Genomic DNA, 25393 nt, shown 5'->3' on the forward strand with positions numbered 1-25393 from the left:
GCAAAATGTCCCCACATCCCGTTCCCTCAGGGCCCTATCCCCATTCCACATCGCCTCAGCGACGGCGCTTTTTTCCCCCGCACCAACCCTCCTCACAGATCAAACCCCACTTTGCAGAACAGCCTCGCACCCGCATCCCCACTGCGGGTCTCCCCTCAGGAATGAACCGCTCCCCACAGGGCGAATTCCCTCAGGAATACCGCCCCTCACACCCGCCGCGCCCGCGAGCGCCACTGCCCTCACGGGCGGCGCCGCCCCCCGCGCTGTTCCCGCCCCCGCGCTGTTCCCGCCCCCGCCCCCCGCGCTGTTCCCGCCCCCCGCGCTGTTCCCGCCCCCGCGCTGTTCCCGCCCCCCGCGCTGTTCCCGCCCCCCGCGCTGTTCCCGCCCCCGCGCTGTTCCCGCCCCCCGCGCTGTTCCCGCCCCCGCGCTGTTCCCGCCCCCGCCCCCCGCGCTGTTCCCGCCCCCGCGCTGTTCCCGCCCCCGCCCCCCGCGCTGTTCCCGCCCCCGCGCTGTTCCCGCCCCCCGCGCTGTTCCCGCCCCCGCGCTGTTCCCGCCCCCGCCCCCCGCGCTGTTCCCGCCCCCGCGCTGTTCCCGCCCCCGCCCCCCGCGCTGTTCCCGCCCCCGCGCTGTTCCCGCCCCCGCGCTGTTCCCGCCCCCGCGCTGTTCCCGCCCCCGCCCCCCGCGCTGTTCCCGCCCCCGCGCTGTTCCCGCCCCCGCGCTGTTCCCGCCCCCGCGCTGTTCCCGCCCCCGCCCCCGCGCTGTTCCCGCCCCCGCGCGCGGGACGCGCCAGAGGACGCGGCGGCGGCGGCGCGGGAAGATGGCGGCGGCCGTGGCGCGGAGCAGGTACGGGCACGGCGGGGCTGGGCCTGGCATTGCCACTCTCATTGCCACTGTCACTGTCATTGTCTGACAGCCGGCACCCCGCGGGGGAGGAGGAGCCGGGCTGGGGGCCGCAGCCGCCCCCTTCTCGCCCCCCTCGTTCGCTGACGTTTCCCTACCGGGGTGAGTGCGGTTGTCTCTGCAGCCTTGGCGCTGCCCTTGGCATGTGTGAGGAGCCTTGCCCTCCTTCTCCAAGCTGGAAAGGAAGATAAGGGGTTTAAGCACTCTAAGAACGAGGAGCGTGTGGCCTTGTGTAGCTGTGACTCGGTTTTGCAGTCTGTAGCTGTCAGTGTGGAAGTGCTGAGTAGCAGTCGGTAGATGGGGAGCAGCTGCAGCTCCTCGGGTTATGCAAGCCGGGGGGATGGCTGTGAGGAGAAGCACCTGGCCGGGCACTGATACTCCTCTACAGGAGATATCCTCTTACAGGTTGTGCTTTTCATAGCAACTAAACAGCTTAAAGAATGCTGTTTCTCGGCCACAGTTCTCTGCTCTTGAATAGAACACACAGTCCCCTTATTCCCCTTTCTCTCTCAAAACCTGGAGAAAACACCGTGTGCACAGAGCGTTCTGTTACCTCTGGCCTCAGTGCTGACAGTACGAGCTGTCCCTCGTCCAGAGATGGCTGAAGACACAGAGGGGCTGCAGTTAACATGGAATTCCTTGGCAGTTCCTTTTCCATCAGCCTCCAGTCGGATGGGAGAGGCAGGAGGTCAATACTCCAACATGCATTTGTACCCATCAAGGTCAGGCTGTCAGGAGCAGGGAAGGTGAGACTGTTTAGTTTTGTTGTCTGTGCCTGTTTTTAGGCAGGTTTCAGAGTAAGATGGAAACTGATTTTCCAGTGTGGGACACCAAAACAATTTTGGTAAGAGCTTAGGGTTACGTGTTGTATCCTTAAACTGTCTGAGGACATACCAAGTCCCAGGTGCCCTGCCCTGCCCCAGCAGTGAGAACAGCTCTTGGATGCTCCTGTGAAGCCAACACAACTTGTTCTGTTCTGACTGCATTTTTCTGTAGGCTATTATGTAAGAAGGCTAATAAATGTCTCAAATACTAATGCTTTAGGCTGCAGTTAAGTTTTAATAATGTTTTCCATTGCTTTTTAGGATTTGAAAACTCTTCTGCTAAATTTAAGTCTAATGCTATTTTTTGAACCCCTTAGAAGTAGCCCATAGGCTCCCAGCTTACTGATGAGCAACTGTTCCTTTTATCCCAAGTGTTTTAATATGTTGTAAAACAGGCCTTGTAAGTCCACAAATTAGGGTAGGCCTGGTATGACCCAAGAACATCAGGTGACCTCGTTGTTCATGACAAATTACAACTTGTTGCTCTGTAGAACATACAGGTTCTGCAGCAGTGGGAACACTTTTTCTGTCTTGCTAAGGAAATAACATCCTGGGAGATGATGCAGCAGTGGGGCATGTTCAGCACGTGGTTACAGGAATCTGCAACTTGGGGAGGGTCTGTCCTCTCCCGTTTGGGTTAATGCAGGGATTTGAACAGAGACCATGGACGTGAAGGGCAAAGTGAGATATTCTGACACTGTTGCTGTGGGGATAAGAGAAAACTTTAGCTCTTGGACCTTGGCTAATGTTAAAGCATAGTTATCAAGTGTGCTGGCATAATGATGTAACTTCTAGACAAGAAATCTGTACATTCTTCTTTGAAATAAAGGGATCATGCCTATATGTAACTCAGTAGATGCCTGACATTAAGTCTTTAAATTCTTAATAATCACTTCCTGAGATGAATGGCCCCAAGTGATGCAATAGCTTGTAAGCTACTAAAGTAATTGTGTCTTCCACATATCTGATCAAGAGCAGATGAAAGGCCAGAGGGCAGATGAAGACATCCAAGCTGTGGCACTGCCTCCTTAGAATGCACAGGTTGCACAAAGATCTGGTTCTTCCTAAGGGTCTGAGCTTGTTGGGGTGAGAACACTGTCCCTCTCCTCCCTGTGGTCCTGTCTGACAGCAGGATGTTGCCAGGCTACTGTCAAATACTTGTTTAAACATGCTTATTTACAGACTTGGAACAGTTCTTGTACAACTGGATGTCTTCTTGTCAGATTTATTACGAACATGAAATTAAACACTATATATTAAACACATGAAAAGTCCTGGGTGAACCCTTTCTGTATATTGGCCAGTTCCAAGTCTATTTTATGTGTTTTCAGAGGGGCAGAACCACTCTCACTGCAGTTCAACAGGGAACAGAGTGGTAAGGTAAATTCTAAAGCAGAGCTGCTGTGCCTGGCAGCCTTTTTACTTTTTCAGCTACACCACTTGTCTAATAAATGCCATTCTTCATGGAATCCAAAACTTCTCTGTGTACTCCTCCTCCTTCCCACCAGGATGGTAAAGCAAAAGCTACATGAAACAAATTCGAAGTGTCTCTCTTTACAGGTGCTGTTGTAGGAGGTTCTCAAATGTAGCAGCCCAGTGGAAATGGACTAATCCCAAGTACTAAACAATAATTATAAAATTTATCACTCTATTTGCATTTTAGAGCTCCAAACAAGCCAAGATATAGTACGTACTGATAACTTAAGTAGTTACCTGTAAAGGGCTGTTGGCAAGATCAGCATTTACAATACTCAGAAAAGTATCACTGTTACAGCAGCCCAAGAGGAACATGTCAATATTTGTTAAGAAAAAGAAAGTATAAAGATGCATCATTAAATAAATACCCACAGGCGCAGTTGAATTGTCAGGTTTTTCAATTTGTTTTTAGGAAAGGAGTAGACCAAAAGGCTCTGTGGAAATTTTATGATAATTTGAGTAGACTCTTCCCTGTTATTCAGCTGCTCAATATTAGATGGTCACCACACTGAACTGCTGACATTGGCATTATTAAACATTTGTATTTAAGCAGCCCCTTCTTGTTTGTTGTGTTTGCAGCTTGCTGTGCAGCTGTAACTTGCTGGTGCACAAGAACCTGTGTGTTAGAGCTGGAGTCCTGTGGAAGCAGCCTCCTTCAAGGACATTTTTCAGTGGTAAGTGATGGCTTGTAGCTACAAGTGGTTTTAAATTCAGGGTCAGTCACTCAAGTTAGGCAAATTATGGTCTCAAACTGGGGAAGGTGAATTTTTTTAAATGAAAGGAGTGGGAGTCCAGCATCAAGGAACAATTAATGGCATTTCCTTAGACGCAAGCTTCCAAATTATGTTTTCCACATAGTAAAAGAAGTATGTTTATATTTTTCATATGAGCTGTTGTTGTTAGTTGTTTTCAAACTTTACAAAGCATCTGAAATTTTTTTCTAGTGAAGATGGTTCCTGTATAGCAAATTAAAACACATTAGTCATAGGTTTATTTTGCTTAATTATTTTCTGCACTTTAGTTAGTTTTCTCAGGAGTATAGAGTTCAAAAATTAATTTTTTTTTTAACACAGTATAATTTACCTGAAAGATTCATGTTAGGACAGTGCTTTTACATTTTAAAAAACCCACTTAAATGAACTTGATGAGCAATAATTTCTGTACTTTCCACACCTACTGAACTGACTAACTTGGAAGGACAACATCAAACTTACGCATATTTAGAATATTCATCTGTATCACCTGCTTTGTAGTGCTGCTCTTATCAGTTGTTCACCTTGAAAAGTCTGAGAGATTCAGATTTCAGCAGTTTAACAGCCCTATAAGAAAGAAAAGGTATACGTATCTTTTTTATTCAATCTGTACTTCTAATTTCAATAGATCAAGAAATCAAAGTAGGTTTACATGAAATGTTGGTTAAAATGGTACTTGCACTTGATGTTTCTGTAGCTGGGTAATGCTTTGAAGATCAAATATTATTGTTTGCTTTTAAGGAATATTTGTAAACTTGTGTGTGCATTACCATATATTAGTATCACAAATAATAGTTTTCAATTTTTGTTTCCTTGCCAGCTGAGCTATTGGTCCCATTTTCCAAAACCATTTATTTGGGTTAACTTGCCTGTCCAAGTGCTTTGTCTGGCATATCATATATATTTCATTATTGAAAAATATGCTTACATAGATTAATAGAAACAACAGCTCTTTGTTGTCTATAAATCAGTCATTACAGAAGAAAAAATCTTGGAAGCTGAGACATAATGCAAAGTTGTTGATCACAAGGAAGAAAAGGTCATTTTACCCTGACATTTTCTAATTCATTGATATTTTATATTCTGATTTGGATTTAAAGGAAAGATAACTCTTCTGTAATTTTATCTCTACCCCTTATAATGGCCTCCTCTAAGTGTTTCTGTCATGTCCTGGAAGAAATTCTTAATTTGGCCAGAGCAATGAAGCAGCGTTTATGTTACTGCATCTAACTGCATAAGCTAGAGCTCTCCTGCCATTATTCAGTTTCCTTTCTCATCCTGAATTTTCCAGCATTTCTGAGGGATTGTGTATTCTCTGTTCCAGAGAAGAAAACAGTTACTAATTTTTATTCTCCTTTGCTGAATATACTCAGTGTTTAAGAGAATTCTGGAAGAGGTTGGCTTTATCTATGCGGGTTTCAGATTTAGGGTAGTACCTAAAAATGTTATTAGTACATTGACAGTCCTGCATCCAGTACATTGCCCTGGACTTGTTGCTGGTGGCTCTTGTGCCAAGGTATGAGCTCTCCACACACTCCCATGCTGCTCTCCAGGGAGCAGCAGTAGCATCACTAGAAACACGATATTCAGCTGAAATCTAAGCAGTGCCAGCTGCCCAAACCTGGATCTGTTGCCAGAATCAGTAACTAGTGTTCTTGTCTTAGAATTTGTACACTTGTGTGAATTCCACTTATGTGGGAAAGGTGTGGACTTTTGTTTTGTCAGGGCAAAAAAGCATGTTGGATGCCTTTGCAATGATAATATTTTGGAGACTAGTTACAGAAGTGCTGTTTCATTAATGCTGGAGATGGTGAAAAGTCAACTCTTCATTTATCAACAACTTAAATTGTGTTTGCTGTGGCTTGTGGAACACCACATGCTTTGGCCACTGGTACAGGAAGAGAAATGTTCACTGGGTGTAATCAATGCTTTTGAAGGAGAAACTGCCTCTCTCTGGATCCAAACCAGAAAAAGCTGTTCCCGCTCAGGGGTTTTGGTTAGGGAGTTTGTGAAATTGCTGAAATAGCTGGGCAGCTTTGCTAACTTAGAGCCAAAGATGTGGTGGAAGGGTTTAGGGCTAAAGAGTATCATTGGTCTGTGTATACAGACATTTCTGTTGAAATGGTGATGCAAAGTTGAAAGGTTGTAGAGTCTTTGTAAATTCAAGTAAGTCTGTCTTTTTAAACATTCAGCTGTTCTAAATGATCCCTCTCCTTCCCTGAGTTCTTTAGGAACTAATAATTTTTAGAATTTTAACTGTAACTGTAGTTGCTACCTTGTTTGTTTACTGAGTTTGGTTTTCTCCCCAAGAAAATAAATACTTTTTTTTAGCAGAGTAACAAAGCTGGTTTTGTTTTATGATGCATTTAGGATATATAGCAGTATTTCAAACCACAAGCATAGGAAAGAAATTATTATGAAATATTACTTCGATAAAACTAAATTTGGGCAAGAATTATTTTCTTATTTTTGTTTGACATCTTTTCCAGCATCATGGCTGAATGCTTCTAATCATCTCAGTTCCTTAGGACTAAAGCTTTCCAGACTTAAAAACAATTGTGCTTTGTCTCTGTGTGTGCCTAGAAATAGAGTTGGTGTTGACTGTATTCTTTTGGCTGCTAATGCATCCATTCATAGTCAAACCCTAAGAAGCCTGACTTTGATGGAGCAAGATAAAGTTCATTGGGTTTGATTCTGGTGCATCCAAGTTAATGATTGCTGTGGAAATGACAGCAGTCAGTATCAAGAATTTGTTCTGGGCATTTTCTGTCAGGTAGTGACTTGTACTCATTGCTGAGAACTTCTCACTGACTGGCAGACAGACATGAGCAGCACAGTCTAATACTGACTTAGCCCTGGACAGATTTGTTTTCTCTGAAGGTTGTGCCTGCCCCATGCTTGGTCTCTTGCCTAGTGACCACACCATGTCCTTGTATCTCACAGTGACTGCAAAGCTGGACTTAGGCAGGACCTTGGTAGTTACTCAGTAAAAACCAGATGTAATACTACACATCTCTGTGTTTCACGTGGTGACTTGTATTACAGCAGAAATGGGCCTGTTTTCCTGTTACCATGCCTGCTCTGAAACAGGTCATAATTTCCTTCCCTTTTACAGTTAGCTATAGAGTCTGGGGATTCCCTAACTGTAGTGAAAGCTTTAATGACTGAGAAGCACAAAGCTTCACAGTAGTACCACAGATTGCTCCCCAGTAAATGATTATTCTACATAGTACCAACATTCTCACAGCTGCAAACTATGATGATGCCGTCAGACACTAATGTTATGTATTTCCCCACAGGGCTTTCAGGGAGCACACCTTACACATATTTTGAGAAGAATGTTGGAAGTATGTGGGGTGGCAGGGACAAGGATGAGGTTAAAACCACAGTTGACCAGTTAGTGTTGGTCAGTTGAGTTACAGTAACTTGGTAAACTACAATAACTGAAGTACTCGGGAGAATCTGTACATACCTTCTGTGTCAGATTTATTTTCTAATCACATTTTCATCACCCAAGCTCATATCCCTCACTGCACAGAATTGCTTTCTCTTTCCTGAAGTCTGTGATTTTTGGATTTTTTCTGTTATAGACAGGAAGAAGTTTCACACTGCTCCAGTGGGACAAGTCTTCCGCCTGCGGCCCTTCCATGTTCTGGTAGCTACAGGTGGAGGATATGCAGGATACAGAAAATATGAGGATTACAAGTTGGAACAGCTGGAGAAGAGGGGCATAGAGGTGCCTGTGAAGCTTGCAAGTGAATGGGAGGTAAGAAAATCCGGGCAATTTTACTTCTGCCACGTTTGATGCGAAGCTCCTTTGCTTCCATTTCAACACAGCAGTCTTTAATTTGCCTCTACTGACAACATGCTCTTGACAACTCATGGATCTGAAGTTTCTGTCACTTCAGTAAATCATTTGGCTGAAGTCATGATACTTTAGGAACTGCCAGCAACACCTCCATCTTTTAGTGTGGCTGACCCATATGTGCTTTACAAGAAAGCAGAGATGGAATGAATGCCTGGTTAATAAAAACGTACCTGTTTCTTGAATGAATATACAGAAGACCTTTCTTTCATCTTTTTTTTTTTTTCACTTAGGTCTGTAATTCCTCTTGATCCTGAGGGATTTCTGCCTTTTCCTTTTGGATTCCAAGGAGTTGAGAAATTATTGTGGAATTGCAGATGGTGTGTATCGTACTCACAGGTCAAACACCCATTGCAGCATTGAAGTAAATACTTCATGGCTTCCTGTAACTACTGTATTGCCTTTGAAGTATTAAGCATATTGTTCAACTCCACGTTGGACAGTTAAAATATATGTGGTGTTCTTCCAGACAGCCAGTTGAGTGCCTGCTTCAGTGCCACTTCTGAAGTCAAGGAGTTAAAGATTCTAGGATTGTAAAGTTGTGTAGGAGATGCTTTAGTGTGACCTCTGGCACTCCAGTTTCTTTGCATTCCTGAGCACACTGCTAGTGTGTGAGTGATTTGGCCACATGCCTGTGGGAGACTAGTCTGAAATCCCTAAATTTCAGTAGTGACCAAAACCAGATATGATCCAGACAGTCCAGATGCTAACAGCTTAGCCTGTGATAGCTCCTGAGGAATCTGTCTGTAAATCTGTCTTCTGTATATTCTTTTCTTGCTGAAGTTTGTTTCAAATGGGTTCTCATTGAAAAAAAAACTGGTAAGTGTCCGCAGAGTATTTATGTAACAAGGCAATGTCAATTCAATTTTGATGCTTGAAAACAAATATTCTTTTGTTACTATTCCTACTTTTTGGTATGAAATTGGGTAATTCTCTTATTGCATTTGCCTTCTTTCATTATACTGATATGCTGGTTTATTATTATTTGGTGAAGCCAAGAGTGTTGCTTTTGATGAAACAGCTTTAAGGTATTTGGGGAAACACACAAAGAATTTCAAATTGATAAGCAGGGCCCCAGATGCAGCAGACCCTAGTAGGAGAGGCTAACAAGACATCCCAGTCCTTCCTGATGTGTTTGAGTTCTGTTGAATGCTTCTGCGGGAGGGAAAGGAAGCTCAATGGTTATGAGGAAAAAGAGAAACTGTGGTCACACATTGCAAGAAATATTCCAAACAATGAAGTATTCAAGAAAAATAAGAGCAAAGAGAAACTGTGGTTACACATTGCGAGAAATATTCCAAACAATGAAGGATTCAAGAAAAATAAGAGCTGCATTGTTCCTTTTTATTGTAGAGTGAAGTAGGGTTTTTTGCTGACCTATTATTTTCCATTGTTTCGGTTTTTTGCATCACACTAAGGGTTGTGGAAGGGGGGATGTTGTCTTCTTTTTAGGGCAGAATAAGCCTTTGCATAGGCAAAGTGACCAAGTGTGATTGAATGGGCTTTGAAAGAGTACTAACAGAACAAGGAACTGGTGCATGTGCCCTCACTGCTGGGCCTGCTGCTCTGAAGTGCTGATTCCAGGGTACCAGCCTCGTGTTCCTGTGGGAATGTGGACCACCTTCCACCTGCCAGCTCTGCGTGTAAGGCAGATTGCCCTGCTTCTGAAAAGACAGATGCTAATTGGTGTTAACCCTGCTGGGCTGGCAGGGAAGCTCTCCCTATAGCAGAGGCACATGCAGGGATGCTCACTTGAGGTGTGCATCATTTTTGACTGAATTACAGAGTCGGTACACTTCTGTGTGGTTTTGTTTTGCTTGAGCTTCATAAAAGAATGGTGGTGGTGGGGAAATTAATCTGGTGCAAGTCAAGTGTCCCTTAAGTTTCTCCACAGGGAAAGACGGAGCTACTGTTTCCTTAGCACAGACCTTTTCTTTGTGTAGTTTTCTTAGAGACATTCTGTCGCTAATAGCTTGAGCTGATTAACGCCTTAGTGTCTCCTACTGTGAATACCAGTGGGGATCAGCTTTCATTTAATTAGATGAGGTAAAGCAGAGGGCTTGGAGGGAGACAGGTAGATGTTTATCAGACGGATGGAAGCTTATTGTTCCAAATCTTTGCTGCCACAGGACATTTCCTGGCTGGGATCTGCATGCATGGCATGCCATTCATATGCTAACTAGAGGCATTTTGCTTCATCTTACCTGGCACCAGGGCACTGTTCATACAGGATCAAAGAATTACTGTGGGAAGGCTTGGCCAGTGAGGGAGATTGGAGGAACTGAGAGAGCAGATGAACCAGTGTTTTGAGAGTGGAACTTGTAGATGTCCCTTGCTGCAGTAGTTTGCTCTGTTCTGTGTAAGGAAAAAGCAGTGTTTATTGGAGTGACATGTGCCAGGAAAGCACAGTAAAGTCTCTGAAATGAGCTGAAGTGTTCAAACTGCAGCTTATTGTCAAGGGCCAGTTTTTAAAAACAACTTAACTCACCAGGAGAGTGTTTGAGCATAGGTTTAGGATCAGGATTCTCAGAGGTAAGAACAACAGTCTTTCTTACTGATGTCAGGAAGTGCTTGTATTTATGTAACAGAGGATACTGGAGTTCATATGTCAGTACAATACAGAGGTGCTTTTCTTGGCCCAGAGGAGACATTCAGTGTTATGGTAAGAGGTGTGTTTCAAGTTCAGGAAAAAGCTAATAATGGAAGAATTGGGTTTGTTGGTTTTTTTTAATTCGACTAAAGAAGAAATATAATCTCCAGTTGGTCTCTTATTCCTCATTCATGCTCCCAGATTCTGATGCTTGGAGTTTTATTGGCGCATCTATGCAATTATAAAAAAAAAAATCCTTGTGAAGTGGTTCAAAGTACACAAGAAAGATGGTCAGAAAATGTTACAACCAGTGACATTTCAACGGCATCAGATTGTGTAAAGGCGGCAATGGTGTAAATGTTTTTTTCAGTTGTCTTGGAAAATGGAACCAAATAAAACCAGTTTGGGTTTATGGGTTTTTTTAAAATCTAAACAGTGGGAAGGCCTTTTGACTAGATGAGTCTGTTCTGTCTCGTGCAACTTCCTGTGCATCTTCCTGGGCGCTTTGCTGGGCTTATGGAGCAATTTGTCAGAGCGTTTCGGAAGCAGTTTGTGAGACTGGAGCACACTTTGCTGCTTTGGCTGCCAGTGCCTGTGTGGGATTGCGTTCCCACACCCGGACACGCGGTGGCAAGTTGTGCAGTGCCCAGAATCCGCATCGGTGCCTTGCTCCCCGACAAGTCTCCCTCTTTCCCCGTTGTCCGGGCCAGCGGCTCTTTGGGAAGCTGAGCGCTGATGCCCAGGAGCGCCCGACCCTCCCGCGGGCCGCCGTGTTGGGAGCCCTCCGGTCTCTCCGTTTGCGTTTTTGCTGCCCTGGCCCCTCCTCCGAAGGGGCCGGGGCGCTGCGGGCAGGAGCCGCCGAGCAGCGGCCGGAGGCGGGGCAGGGCCGCGGCCCGCGCCGCTTCCTTAAGGCCGGGCCGGGCGGCAGCGCCCGGCAGCCGCGGAGCGCGGCCGGCGGCGCCAGCGCGGAGGTAGGAGCGGGGCCGCGGGGCCGCCGGGGCTGCGGGGCTGCGGGGCCGCGGGGCCGCGGGGCCGCGGGGCTGCGGGGCCGCCGGGGCCGCGGGGCTGCGGGGCCCCGGGGCTGCGGGGCCGCCCCCGGCCGCTCCCCTGCCCGGAGAAGGGGGCGGGAGGGCTGCGGCGCGATGGGGGGTTCGCAGCCCGCTGAACTTTGCTCACGTGTCTGAAAACTGCTTTGAAAGGAAGGGTCGGTGTCGTATTTTGGCGAGTGAAGGCGGAAAGGCGGGACGAAGGAGACTTTCCTGAGCATCAGGTAAGGGCTACCGCACCGCAGGGTAGATGTGCGAGGGCTGGCGGTCAAGGGGTGATTCACTTTGTCTTGCTGGAAGTTTTAGTGATGTTCCAAAGTCGACTCATGAGTAATCTCTGAGTAGATTGAAACAGAATGAGTCTGCTGGACCAGCCTTATCGCAGTCCAGAGTCCCGCGGGGAGCGCAGGGGGCCGCGGAGCCGCCGGAGCTCTTGCGCAGCTTCCGCCGGGTGCTGCTCTGTGGGGGGATGTAACGCGGTTTATGCTTCCTTTAGCGATACTTTATGGGGCTGAGAGTTTGCTTTACCGATATCTTAAGCTAAAATAATGGGGGCGGTAGTAGGAGGTGGTACTGGAGAGTGTTGTTTTAAACCATTAATTGGAAATTACTACTACAAAGTATTAAAAGGGTGCCATCAAATTTCATGTCACTTTGTAAAATAAATAAAGTCTATCTCTTTGCTTCACAGAAGATCTTTGAGACTGTATAATAGGCTTTTTGCACAGAATTCAGAACCCAGTCGTCCAGTTAGGCTATCCTAAAATAGTTCTTTTTTTCCCTGCTCTATTTATACAAAGTAACTGAAGCAGCATTGTAAAGTTAGGGTAGAGCAATAAAATGTTATTTTTTTTTTCCTAATACGCGAAGAGAAAATGTATAGAAAGGCCTTTTCAAATGCGAAGTAAAGAGTTTCGGTCCCCACGGGTCGATGCAGCCGAGCACGGCACGGTCCATCACGGCGCTGTCAGTCCGCGGAGAGCGGTCCCGTTGGGAGCTCCTCCCGCAGGAGCCGGAGCCGGCCGCGGCCGCTGCCCGGCAATCCCGGGCCTTGGCAGCGCTCGGGTTTCCCTCCGGCATCGGGGCGCTCTGCTGTGCTCTCGCAGTTCGGGAGCTGCTGCCTGGGTGTGCAGTATCCAGCGTTTGTCCTGCCGGGCTGCCTGCGGAGCTTGGGTGGGAGCAGGGATGAGCTTTGCGATGTGGAACGATTACTGCTGGGAAAGGAACGCTCAGAGTACCGCGCCCGTAGTTTTTGCTGGCACTTGGGTACAGCACTGGGATGCACTCAGTGCATTTTTTAAACAGTAGTTCTGTGACCAAATGTAGAAAGTTTGACCAGAGGGCTTTGAGCACTGACCAGCACATTCCAAGCCTAATGATTCATGCTTACGGTTTAAAACCGAGGCTGCAGGTTTGCAGTTCAATTGCATATTAGTCTTTCTTGCAACTGCCTTACTCTGTTGTTTTTTAAAACTTGAGAGAAGGACTTGAGTAGTTCACAATTCGACAAGTAATTAAAAGAGATCACTGGATTTGATGCTTATTTGAGCTGACAGAGTAGAAGCTGTTGAATAGCTGGCAGATTAGCAGTTCTCTATGAGATAATAATTCTCTATGGATTCATACCTGCTGGTAACTGCTGGTTTTTTTGCCCAGCATGGATTCTGGCAAGCTCAGACAGGTGGGGGAATTTGGTAATAGTGTGCAACCCCTACAAACCAAAAATTGTAAAGATTTTTATCTAAGCTGATGATCTCTAAGCTGATACAGGCTGTGGGCACTACCTGCATCCCAAGAGGTCCAGCTATTGAGATGCCATTATATGAGTTTCTCTGTCATGAGCTATTGGATGAGCAGTTCTTGTTCCTTTCCCCATGGAAAACAGGTAAATTCAGGGTGGATTTTTCATTTCAGCCTTCTTACACTGTAGGAACTGCATGTTACTTCTGGGGCAGCCACAGCAGGGATGGCAACTGGCCAGGCATGTCAGCACCTCAGCAGGACTCAGGTGGTGGCATCTTGGTGAATATAATGAGGGGAGTAGAAGAGAACTTAAGAGAAACTTCTTATTTGGCTGTGTGCAGTTTTTAAAGAAGTGGAGGAAAAAAACTTCCAAAAAAGACTTCCCTTCCTGAAGAGGAATCTCTCTTGCCCCACATTTTTTGTTTTGAACTGAAGGGTGGTACTACCCACTTCATCAGGCTGTAGAACATTTCAGTGTCTGGGTTTTTTTAAGGAGCAGGCCAGCTGTTTATCTGGGTACATGCTTCCTTAGAATCATGCTTACTCAGCTGAGAATATTATAATTCCTTAAAAGCCTTTTGAGGGATAAAATTTTACTGGAAGAGCTTGTGGGTTACCTCCCTTATCCTGAAGGGAAGAGCACTGACGCAAAGGTGATAAGATGTGTTTGCTCTCTCTCTGTGAGGGTGAAGGTTGCACAGGAGATGGGATGGGAAGGGGAGCAGGGTTCCACCCTGGCTGCAGGAGCTGCTGGCCTGGCTGCTCTGCTGCTCCTGCCCAGCTCCACCAGTGCCAAACTCACTCTCTCCCCACAGTTCTGTGAACACACGTGTTCAGTGTAAAAAATAATTTTGTCTTGGTCTGATGAAGTTTCTTTTGAAACAATGTTGAGGATTTAGCTTGTTGCTGTTTAAAATTAAGTGTCTACGAGTGGTAATTCTTAATGTTCCCATTGAATCAAGAACTAGCTCCTTGTTGCTTTTCTTTGAATTTTGATAGGATTTTGGCTAACTGCTTTCAGCATTTTACTATACAGATGGCATCATTTTGTTGTGTAGGAGTTTCTTGTGCCAGCCAGAGAAAGACTAAATGATATTTTAAATAGGAAAACAAAAAGAGTTGGCGCAAGGCTCAGGGAGGAAGGAGGATATTTTGAATGCTTTCACTGATCTTAAATTTCCCTTCTTTCAGTTAGCTTGGATATTTTAAAATTTGAAGTTGTTGAAATCCATCTAGAACAACATGCACACAGGTCTTGGAACTATCTGACACATAGAATACCATATAGAAGTTTTCTTCCTGAGAAAAATACTCTAATGCAGGTTCTCCAGAGGTGGTTCTAGGGAGTATCTGTAATATTTGGAGTTGAAGGCCAATCAAAATACACAATTACTGCTTGAGTATTTTCCTTTTGAGGCCTGACTGGGATGCCATTAGCTAGTTAATTCTAGCTTTTCCTGCAGGTCCTCCCACTCCTCCTGCCTTATCCCTATTACAATACAATTCCCTCAATCATAGCAACAGTGCTCTTTTTGATCTACTCTGTTAGCCACAGAATTTTCATGGTGCTTAGAAAGCTTTGGAAACAAGGAGGGGGTTTTTTGTTTGTTTTCAACCCAGGTTTAGCAGAAAGCAGAAGTGAAATGGAACCACTAGAGGGTCAGCCCTGAAATTGTTCTGAGTATTTGGTTAATCCTGAGGTGACATGTAGTTATCTGACTTCCACTTCTTGAAGCAAGGCTCCCTTAACAATCCAAACCCAGGCACCAATGTTTGAGGTGTGTTCTGTAGGATTAAAGAGGGAAATTTCTCTGTATATTTAGAATGCTTAGAAACAGTGCAGTCTTTGGTCTTTAAAGATCAAACCAGCTTCCTTTCCAACTGTTTTGTATTTTAGTTCTACTGGACATAAAAACTGTGACAGTACTAAAAGTCACATAATAAGACACATATCACTTTTTTTACCCAATTCTCAAGCTGGCCCTAAAACTGGCTTATTTTGTATGTATCTGGTTATGTGTAGAAGAATGTCCATTACCTCTTCCCTTAACTGAGTGTTTTGAGATGGAAGGAGGTTTCCGCAGATGGATGTTTGTGTCTGGCAAGAGCTGTAAAATAGAAGGACATTCCTTTCCCTTCTGTTTTGTTCTTTACAAGCTGGACACTAAGATCAGGAAAGGATTTTTGGTGCCCAGCAGTCCAGAATTCTTAGCAGCAGCTGCTGCACTGCAGAATTGAAGCTGGGAGTTATCTCCTCCTCCTCCTCCTCCTCTTCTCCGCCCCACTCCTCCTCCCAGCCTTGCATTCGGGCTGGCGCTGGGATGAGCTGTGCGGGGCCAGCTGGCTGCTCCTCTCACTAGAGCACTGCTGCCCAGCAGCCTGGGACAAACGGCAGGGTGTTTTTTGGGGAGTTGGGTTTCAATGGCCACCCGGACTAGCAAGAAGCAAGGACTGCTCATATGGACAGCTCATTTTTATCGTGTGCAGAGTCGGCTTTGTAGTGGGATGTTGAAATGTGACACAATGCCTGTTTGTTTGCAATAGCTGCAACTCTCATAGCAGAGATTCAAGTGGGAAACAGAGAGGGAATCCAGAGACAAACCGGCGGGGGATTTAGGAACTGTGACGCCGTGTCCTCTCTCCTGTGCCGGAGCAAGCAAAGGAAAGAGAGGTAGAGGAAAAAAGACTGAGCCTTGCAACAGCCGTCACCCTGACGATGTGTCAGTCAAACACCCTGCAGGGACCAGAGCTCCACACAGGGAAATGGTGAGATGCTACAAAGCTTTATCTAACCCTCCACCCTCTTGCTACAACCTCCGCAAAGTTAAAATTCATGTCCGGAGGCTGCGCTCAGGGAACGGCGGCAGCAGCAGCTGTGCCGGGGACCAGCACCCGCAGCTGGAGAGTCCAGGCCCAGCTGGCTCTGCCGGTGGGACACCAAGTAGGAGAACTCGTTTCAGGTACTGTTCAGTATTTTCTGCTTTGCAGGAATAGTGACTGAAGCGGGAGGGAGGCTGGGAGGGTTTCTGGGCAGAAGGAGCGGGAGCCATCTGCGAAGCTTTTGTTTGGCCTAATTACTATAAAGCTCCTTATACATTGTATTGGCAGAGAAGGGCAAGCTGTTCCATGACAAGGGGAATGGGGAAGCTTCCATTCCTTTCCCTTCAACTCTCTTTCACTAGGAGAATGGAAAAATTAGTTGAGGGGCCGCTCTGAAACCAGGCCAAGGCAGTGAGAAGCCCGAGGGCTCCAACGCGATGCAGCTCTGCAGGGATTGGTCCAGGAGCGACTGCAGTGAAGGGGGGGAGAGCAGCGGGAGGGGGAGAACGGGACTCAACCCGGCTCCTGGCCTGCCAGCCCTTGCAGGCTGCTGGGTGGTACGGATGGGAGGGAGAAAGTGAAGTGTCCCTTCCTATTCCCATGTCAAGTCAGTCCTACCTCCTGCTGAGAAGCCTGCAGTAACTCTGCTAAGACGGCACTTCTGCTCAGGGTTCTTCTTCCCTGTTGCATTAAGATGCACAAATAATTCTCTATTTATCAGTTCTTCATGGGAAAGAAGTTGTGTTCACTGCAGAAAAAACATCTCTGAGCCAAAAGCACCATCTTGCATCCCAAACTGGTGACAGTTATACCTGTCTGCCTGATATTTTAATTCTGATCCAAGTTTTGAAAAGAACAAGTTGGCAAGAAAATTTCCTTTTAAATTCTCAGCTTCTTTCCATCTCAGAAAGACATAACGCAGTAATTTGTAGTTCTTCTTCAATGTCACAGGATCCCTTGAGAGAGTGAGCCATTGGGAACAGCCAGACTGTGCCACTTCAGTTTGTGTGCGCGTGTCGCTGTGTCCTGGTTGGAGAACAGTCTCCTAGCCAGGAGTTCAGTCACTCATTTTAATAGTTTGCCCTCAGGTACACAGATTTCCATTTGATAATGTGACCTTGGAAATGCCAGTGGTTTTTTCATGAGTAGGAGCCAAAGAATAAATGGGGACCTGAAGGGTTTTGCATCCAGACCTCCTGCAAGGGTCTGAACTGAGGCCCTTGATGTCTGTCCTTTCTAAGAAGCTGAGTAGCTTTTCTCTGTGAGAGTTAGAAGGTCAACTTCTCCCCATGGCCATTTGTGCAAAATGAGGCCTCTCTCAGGACATCCATGTAACAAAAAAAGTCAGAGATGCAACTGGTTATGAGGCAGGGGAGTTGATTACTGGGCTATGGAGACTAGATTATTGTGCAGTAGTAGAAATATTGGCTTTGTGCACATGTTCCCTATTTGGAACCAGGATATACTCAGTCAAGGCTTTAAGATCTGGAAACTAGTCTTACCTTTAATTTTTGAGGGTGTTGTTCATGTAACGTGACCTATGAGGGTGAACACCATTATTTGGATGGAAGACTTTTATTTTTTAGATAAACTGTTCTTCTATTTTGGGAAGGGGAAGAACTGATCAAAATAAAGGCGTAAAGACTTGTAGGATCAAAGATTAAGAAACATTTAGCAGGAATAACTCACCCAGCTGTCGGTAGCTGGTGGCTCTGCAGCTGAGATGCCTGACCCTCTGATGTTGTGTATGTAATCTTTCAGGTTGCAATTCCCCCAGCTGGCCCTGAGGCGAAGGTTGGGCCAGCTGAGCTGTATGTCTAGGCCTGCTCTGAAACTCCGTTCTTGGCCTCTGACTATTCTCTATTACCTTCTGCCTTTCGGTGCTCTTAAGCCCTTGACCAGAGTGGGATGGAGGCCTGTGAGCAGGGTAAGTGTCAGCAGGTCTCTCGCGCGCCGCGGCTGGGAGCTGTGTCCTGGAGGAGCTGGCAGCAGCTGGGGGGAAGAGTTGCTCCATGCAGGACAGCCTGCTGCTCACTGGTGTGAAAGCAGAGGTGCAATTTGTGCTTCTGTTTAGTTTTACTGTTCGTGGTTGTGTTGCTTCACAGACAAGTGACCTTTTCGGGAGCAGAGAATTACTTTGTCCTTTAAGAGTCAGGGAAAGTCAACAGAAACTTCTGAAGGAATTCAGTCACCTCACAGTATCAGGGCTAGGACAAGAAAGACGTTTTGGCAAGTTTGTTTTCCTAGTCGTATTGAAATTGCCTCTTGTTTTTTTGTTATTTTTGCACCAAGAGGGTTTGTTCCTAGAGTTCATTGAGCATTTGTAGTCGAGCATGTCCAAATGATACACAAATCTCTGCTCTGACACTGTTGAGAGCAGGGTGTGGGATGCCTTACACATAGTAATTCTCCCCACAAATCATGCTATTTCAGAATCCAACAACCAAGTAAGTATTTTGATTGCAAACAGGAAGAAAATTGCCATTCTTAAGCCTATTTTATTGAACATCTGTTCTGTTTGATCCCACCAACTTGAAAACCAGGCTCCTTTGAAGAGAAGGGGCTGCTAGGAAATACTGCTTTTGACAATTGGTGTGATTTTATAGTTGTATGTACATTTTCAGTGTTGGTGGAAAACAGCAAAGTTAATTTTAGCTAAGTTAATCAATTAATTAATACAGTATAGGGCATGTCAAATAAAATGGCAACATTTTTTCTTCAGCACTTCAGCTTACATAACCTAAAGTACTGTTCATTTAGAAGGTTTTATCTGAAGTAAGATTAGGTTGGTACTTCCTTTCTGAAATATCCCTATATGTACACAGGATGGTGTTTTGTAAGTGAAATCTTAATTTGCTGTATTTGGTTTGATGGAGCCAGTGCATACTTCTGTTTGTGTTTATGGCTGTGTTTTGCAAGACTTAATCATGAAGGATATGATTGAGAACAAATGACTCTCACTAAGAAAAATCCCAAGTTTTTAGCTGCAAATTGAATGTAGCTGTTAAAAAACGCAGCACCAGTCAGCAGATCACTACTTCCCTTTGCAAAACTGGTTTCAGAGTGTTCAGTTCACTTGGTCCATATTCCCCAGCTTCCTCCAGTTACATCATAGCCATGTGAGCTTCCTGGCTGACAGCAAGTACCACAAACCCCAGAAGAGTTGTCTGCTGGAATTATCAACAGAAAGATGTTGTCATCTCTCCACTTTCATCAACAGCAGATACCTCTTGCCAACTTTCTTTCATTTGTTTTCCTTGCAAAAATGTGGGGTTTGGTGCAAGTCTAAAGGTGTATTTCTACAGAAATAAAGGCGCTTTATATTCTTGCAATTAGCAGCTCCCATTGTTGTGAGAGAAGGAGTAAGGCTGGTGTAAGTTTATACCTGTGTAGCTGCATCCAGTGGGTACATTTCTTTGATGGTGCTTGTGTAATTAGAGCATACAACACACAGTACTGTGTGTGGGAAACACCCTCAGTAGCAGCAGCATCTGAGGAGCATGTCATCCAACATTGAGAACTTATCTTCCAGTCAATTTTCATTTAGTTACTCACAACAATTTATATATTGATAATATGAAACCTTTCTGATTAGTGTTCTACTAGAATATGTGCAATGTCTCTTTTTTCTGTAAGCCTCGCATTGGGCAGTTTCCAGTAACTTTAATGTGGAGCTTCAGCCTGCAAAGGAGTGGAAATTCTGGCTTGTCTTTAAAGTTACATTAAGTTTCATCCTGTCTCTTGTCTATTCTTACCAGAATGGAGGGAATGAGGATGAAGTGCAGTGTAAATTTTTTGCTGCCTTAAAGGCTCTTTGTAACCCATGAATTCAAGGGAGGGGTTTGCAGGAACTGTTTGCTCCTTCCTGTGTTAGGGGAGAAGCAAGGAAGCCATCGGTGGGGAGACCACTGACCTGCTGCAATTCTCCCTTCAGGTTGCCCTGTACAAGTCGGTCCCAACGCGGCTGCTCTCCCGAGCCTGGGGTCGCCTGAACCAGGTGGAGCTGCCCACGTGGCTGCGGAAGCCGGTGTACAGCCTGTACATCTGGACCTTCGGGGTCAACATGAAGGAGGCAGCTGTGGAGGATCTGCATCACTACAGGAACCTCAGCGAGTTCTTCCGCAGGAAGCTGAAACCACAGGCGCGGCCAGTCTGCGGTGTGCACAGCGTGGTGAGTGAAGGGAAGGGAGGGCTCTACCCAGCACTGCCACTTCCCTCAGCCCCCAGAGGAGTGACACTGCTTCATGAGCAATTAATGAACTGCTAACTGTTTCCGTTTGTTCTCTTTGCTGTAGATTAGTCCCTCTGATGGAAAGATCCTTAATTTCGGACAGGTAAAAAATTGTGAAGTGGAGCAAGTAAAAGGGGTCACTTATTCTCTGGAATCTTTCTTGGGACCTCGCATCTCCACAGACGAAATGCATTTTAGCCAGGGTAAGTTCTGTGTCAGTTCTGCATTTATTCTGCTGTGCCCTTGCAGTGTTCTCAGAAATCATAAGACTAAGAGAGATGGAAAAAAGTAACACTTTCTTGCATTGTCAGGAACAAAAGCAGGTCTGATTTTTGGTTAGTTTTATTTGTGGGTAACCATATCGCTGTTCTAGTTCTTCTCTTTCTCACCATGGCTTTATACAAGGCTCATTCTGATGATCTGAACTGAGTTGCTTGGTTCCTACACTTAACTCCAAGATTTGTTGCTGTACCATGGCTGCAGCGCCCCTGCTGTCACACTGAAATGGCCCCAAGCACTGGCTAGCAAAAACTGGATAAGCTACTCCTTAATGAGATCCATGCTCAAGCACTACCCCTCTAATGACTTAGAGGACTCTTCACAAATTGTGTTCTTAAAGGGTAGCTTTAATAACAATTCTGTTGTACTGGATTTCAGTTTCTGCTATTTTGCTTAGGGAAGGACAAACTCCAAAATAAAATTTTTCACTGTGATTAAAACAATCCAGAATCTAATTTTCTTGTAAAGGGAAAGGAACATGTAGAAATATTTGATTTCTGCATGAAACCTATGTTTTTGTAGTCTCACCAAACCACGTGGGCTGCATTTAATCCTCTGCTATTGCACTGGCTCTAACACAACCTGGCTTTGGTAGATGACTTCAGGAGGAATATCTTTAACCCCTTCCTTTCCCTGCTTTTTCTGCAGCCCCACCTGGTAACTCTTTTCAGCAACAACTGGTCACAAAGGAGGGGAATGAGCTCTACCACTGTGTAATTTACCTTGCACCAGGGGATTATCACTGCTTCCACTCACCCACGGACTGGACAGTGTCACACCGACGGCATTTTCCAGGTTGGTTTCTGTTCCTAGGAAACTGCAGAGCAGCTATGGAAGGGAGCACTGCTATGGGCCTCTGCAGAATGAGACACACCAGTGCAGAAGTTGTACAGTAACATGATAGACAATGGTGGAAAAGTGATTTGTCTCAAACAGTAATGACTTCTGCAGCTGTAGAGTTTACCAGAGCAAATCACATAAAAATGGTGAAAACAGTAATATATTGTATTTTGTATTTGTAATTCACAAATTACAATAATTTGTAATTATTGTATTCAAACTGTTTGAGTTCTTTGAAGTACCCCTTGAGTCACGCTGACCTGATTTGTTCCCAAACACTGAAAAACTGAAATATAGAAATATAGATAGTTCTGAAATATAGATAGTTCTGCAGATCACACCAAACAGTATCCCAAAGTATGATCTCTGCTTGTGCTTGGCAAAGAAAATGCAACCAAACAGTTACACTACTGGAGCTGGGATCAGATGTTCTTGCAGATAAAAATATTTTACTTCTTGGTATCTAGCAAAACCCTACGTATTTGGATTTGGTTTCAAACACCATGAGAGAGAGCTTGACCCACCACACACATCCTTCTGTGACCCCTTTGTTTTCAGCACAGACTTCTCTTTCATTTTCTCTGCCTGGCACTTGCCTCTCTTCCTACAAATAACGGACAGAGTTGTTTACTGGATCAGCTCCAGTTACACTGAAAACATCATCTGAGTGGCATTACAATATTGCTCCAAACCAGATAAGCTAACCTGAATATTTTCTCACTTCTTCAGGTTCTCTGATGTCTGTGAATCCTGGAGTTGCTCGCTGGATCAAGGAACTGTTCTGCCACAATGAGCGGGTTGTCCTTAGAGGTGACTGGAAACATGGCTTCTTCTCATTAACAGCTGTAGGAGCAACAAACGTGGGCTCCATCCGCATCTACTTTGACCAGGTGAGCAGAGTCATAGCAGGCACCTTTCTGGTGTTAATGGTTGAGGTTGGTGCAGCATAACAAAATTTTTTAAAAAATATTATTACCCTGAAATTGGGGTGTTTCACAGTAGTGATATTGTAAGACTGATCTAAACAATGTTGTCTTCAATATGGACAGTTTTTAAAATATTGCTATTGTACCTTTGAACTGTGAGTTTGTGCATGGAAAATGCGTGAGTGTGTACAGTCCACAGCTGTGGTGATGAATGAATACAGAGCACTGAAATGCTCCAGTAAATCCTTCTCTTCTTCCTTCTCTGTACAGGACTTGCACACGAACAGTCCAAGTTACTCTAAAGGTTCCTACAATGACTTCAGCTTCATATCCAACAACAACAAGGAGGGAATCCCCATGAGGAAAGGGGAACATTTAGGGGAATTTAACTTAGGCTCTACGATCGTACTAATCTTTGAGGCCCCCAAGGACTTCAGATTCAACCTCAAAACTGGACAGAAAATCCGCTTTGGAGAAGCACTGGGCTCTCTATAGGAACTGTCTCAGCAAGATTTTTTATAAAAAGGGACTCTTCACACCACTGAGTGTTTCACTTACCAAGTTTGTATCACTCAGCAGGACCTGGGTGAGGAGGAAAAAAGATGTCACTGCTGCATTAAACTTGAAAGTATTTGGTCTACATTTACCTGCTGCTGAATGTAGAAACTGAATTGAATGATCATGGATGTATTGGCTACAGCTGCCTTTAAAGATCTTGCCCATGGTGGTTTCAGGCCCACTCTGTGCCTGGAGTCTTTCATGTTCTCCCCTGAATGTGCCACAGGATAATTATGTTCTTACAGCCTCTAAGTCCCTTTTAAGCCTTCCTAGGCAGGTGCAGTGGGAAAGGGTGGAGGTAGAGATTACCTGTATTTAAAGGGACAGGCTGAGTCAGACTTTGTACCTTCAGTATCTGTTTTTCAGACCTTGAGTAAAGAATATATTCTCATATTTATTTTATTCTAAGAAACTCCACCCAAATTCCTAGATGAAAGCAGTCTCTGAATGCACATATGGCCAAACAGTGAAATTTGCTGGTGTGGCTTCATGGCCCAAAGTAAAATGTACAACAGTCAGTCAGTACAATGAGTGACACTCATCCTGAATTTTGTACTGTTAAACAGCTTTAGTTCTTTTGTCTGACATTGTCCCTTCAAACATGGACTTTGCACTGTATTTTAAACCTGAAAATAGTGTCTACATTCCAGGCAACAGAACTTGTCATCTTGCAACTTTTTTTTAAGATAGACAAAGCTCTGTGTCCTCTTCCTAATCCACTGTTTTATTTTGCTATTCCAGGCCTTAAAGCTTTTGTCTTTATGAAAGACAGTTAACTTCACCTCTTGGATTAAGGAGTTAGAAGACACAGGGCATATTTTTGCTGGGTAATGTGATGGCAACTAAAGTAAGCTTTTTCTTTCTGCTATGTATCTTGTTACTTTGTCACTAAATTCTTGAAGAATTTTTTCCTCTGTTAAAGGACAGCTTCAGCTACTTCAGGACCAATTTTTAGTGTACAGAGTGAAATGTCCTATGCACTGACTGTGTTTAAAATATTTATGGCTCTTTAAAGAAATCCCCTGTTGCTTCCCAGGTGCCAGTCTGGCCTTCCCTTAACTGGGCAACAACTTCATCTTACTCAAAATACAAACCAAAAAAACACACTGGCTCTGACTTCTACCCTCATAGTTAATGCTAGGAATGTGCTGGGGGCTGAAATCCTTGTGCTGAAGTGTAATCCACTGTAAAATTTTAAAGCCTCTTCATGACTTCACATCAAGAAGAGTTAAAAGCTAACACCTTGGATCTACTGCATGTGGCACTGACAAAAACCACTGCCAAAGTGAAGAGGAATCGAATTTTAAAGCAATGTATAAATTGGTTTTTAAGAATAAACTGTTTCAAGTCCCAGCACTCAAACATTTAGAACTGATTTTGCTATCCAGAGCTTGTTGGAGTGGACACGCTTATGAAACCTGCCTTTGTGCTTTCTGAAAGATTTCTCATACTACTTCCTTGCTTGAGCTACTTTTCTGCTACTTCAAGGAGATGACAAGCTTTGATAAGCTCTGATCTCCTAAAGAAACCCTTCTTTGTATGCACTGCAGAAAATAGAATATAATTTTGTTGTACAAATGTCCAATTTGCCAAGTCCTGTATGCTTAGCTTGTCATCAGGAAGGAAAGGATGATAAACTGCCTCTAAGTGATGTAGCCCAGCATGAGTCAGATGAGGGTGGCTGTTTGGGTGACAAGCAGGAGAAAATTCATTTGGCTCCAGGAGTCAGTGTTTCCTCACACAGGGAGGAGTTTGAAAGCTTGAAGTGGCTCTCAGCCACCTATCTTGTTAAAATTCTTGGTATTAGCAAGTTTACTCCTGCAGCAGTAAAGTACCAGATACAAGTCTTTTTAAAACCTTTGAGAGTGAGAAAAGTGTAAGGCAAATATCAGCCCCAAGAGGATAAAATTAGGGTGAGCTTTTTGATTGAATTTCAATGTCATGTTAACAAGAGAAAGTGGTTTTTTCCGGTGGATGAGAGAAAAAGACAACTGAATCTTTTCCTTCTTTTCCACTGGGGTTTATGACATCCAGACAAAGCCAAAGGAAGTTAAAGCTTTAATTTCTTCCTACTCAGCAGCATCATCCATAGTATCTGAAGGTAAATATTAGCCTAGTGATGGAGGATGGGTTGCTTGATGTTTGCTTTATTAGAAATCTCAGAAGGAAGAGAGGATTCAGCATGCAAGTGGCTGTTGTTTTGATGGTTTTAATACTGTGCAGAGCAAGCTAATAAACCAACATTGCTTGTGATGCAGGGGCAGCAATGCACCCCAGGAGTGAAAAAGTTCCTCGAGGGTACTGATAATGCTGTGAATTTCTCCTGCATGGAGAATCCATTTAATTCAACTGTATCAGTAGCACGGTATTTTTGTATGTCAAAGTGTATGACTTACTGACATGAACTCATTTAATTGCAAACATTTTGAAATAAAGAGTCTTATCTGTGTTGCTTAATCTTTGTGGCATGACAGGTAACCTAAACTAGGTATTGCAAGTGCAGCATGAGGTAGATGTAGCTCCAGTTTGGTTTTGATCGCCTA

The 25393-nt window shown here is 44.7% G+C and overlaps 1 protein-coding gene across 5 annotated transcripts; it reads left to right on the forward strand.

Moving 5' to 3' along the window:
• The first annotated feature begins 759 nt into the window (after positions 1-759).
• Positions 760-25307, forward strand: PISD (phosphatidylserine decarboxylase). 5 transcript variants are annotated; one of them, XM_021549970.3, is made up of 9 exons: positions 11302-11378; positions 11607-11677; positions 15741-16156; positions 17778-17943; positions 19951-20187; positions 20312-20450; positions 21175-21321; positions 22096-22256; positions 22563-25307. In XM_021549970.3, exons 3-9 carry the CDS (start codon positions 15960-15962, stop codon positions 22785-22787), a joined length of 1272 nt encoding a protein of 423 aa, XP_021405645.2. In that variant the 5' UTR covers positions 11302-11378; positions 11607-11677; positions 15741-15959; the 3' UTR covers positions 22788-25307. The 5 variants fall into 5 exon arrangements, with proteins under 5 accessions (XP_021405648.1, XP_021405645.2, XP_077643265.1 ...); XM_021549973.3 differs by lacking the exons at positions 11302-11378; positions 11607-11677; positions 15741-16156; positions 17778-17943 and adding exons at positions 760-843; positions 3780-3874; positions 7543-7718; XM_077787139.1 differs by lacking the exons at positions 11302-11378; positions 11607-11677 and having other exon boundaries at positions 11727-15962; positions 16040-16156.
• Positions 25308-25393: the final 86 nt, after the last annotated feature.

Source organism: Lonchura striata, chromosome 18 (assembly GCF_046129695.1).
Source record: "Lonchura striata isolate bLonStr1 chromosome 18, bLonStr1.mat, whole genome shotgun sequence".
NCBI lineage: Eukaryota > Metazoa > Chordata > Aves > Passeriformes > Estrildidae > Lonchura > Lonchura striata.

Excerpts from the sequence above, each read along its gene's own strand:
- PISD (XM_021549970.3), top strand. The coding sequence starts at position 15,960 with ATGGTGAGATGCTACAAAGCTTTATCTAACCCTCCACCCTCTTGCTAC. Across the intron at positions 20,188-20,311 it reads TCTGCGGTGTGCACAGCGTG|ATTAGTCCCTCTGATGGAAA; the intron begins GTGAGTGAAGGG and ends TCTTTGCTGTAG. Across the intron at positions 22,257-22,562 it reads TCCGCATCTACTTTGACCAG|GACTTGCACACGAACAGTCC; the intron begins GTGAGCAGAGTC and ends TTCTCTGTACAG.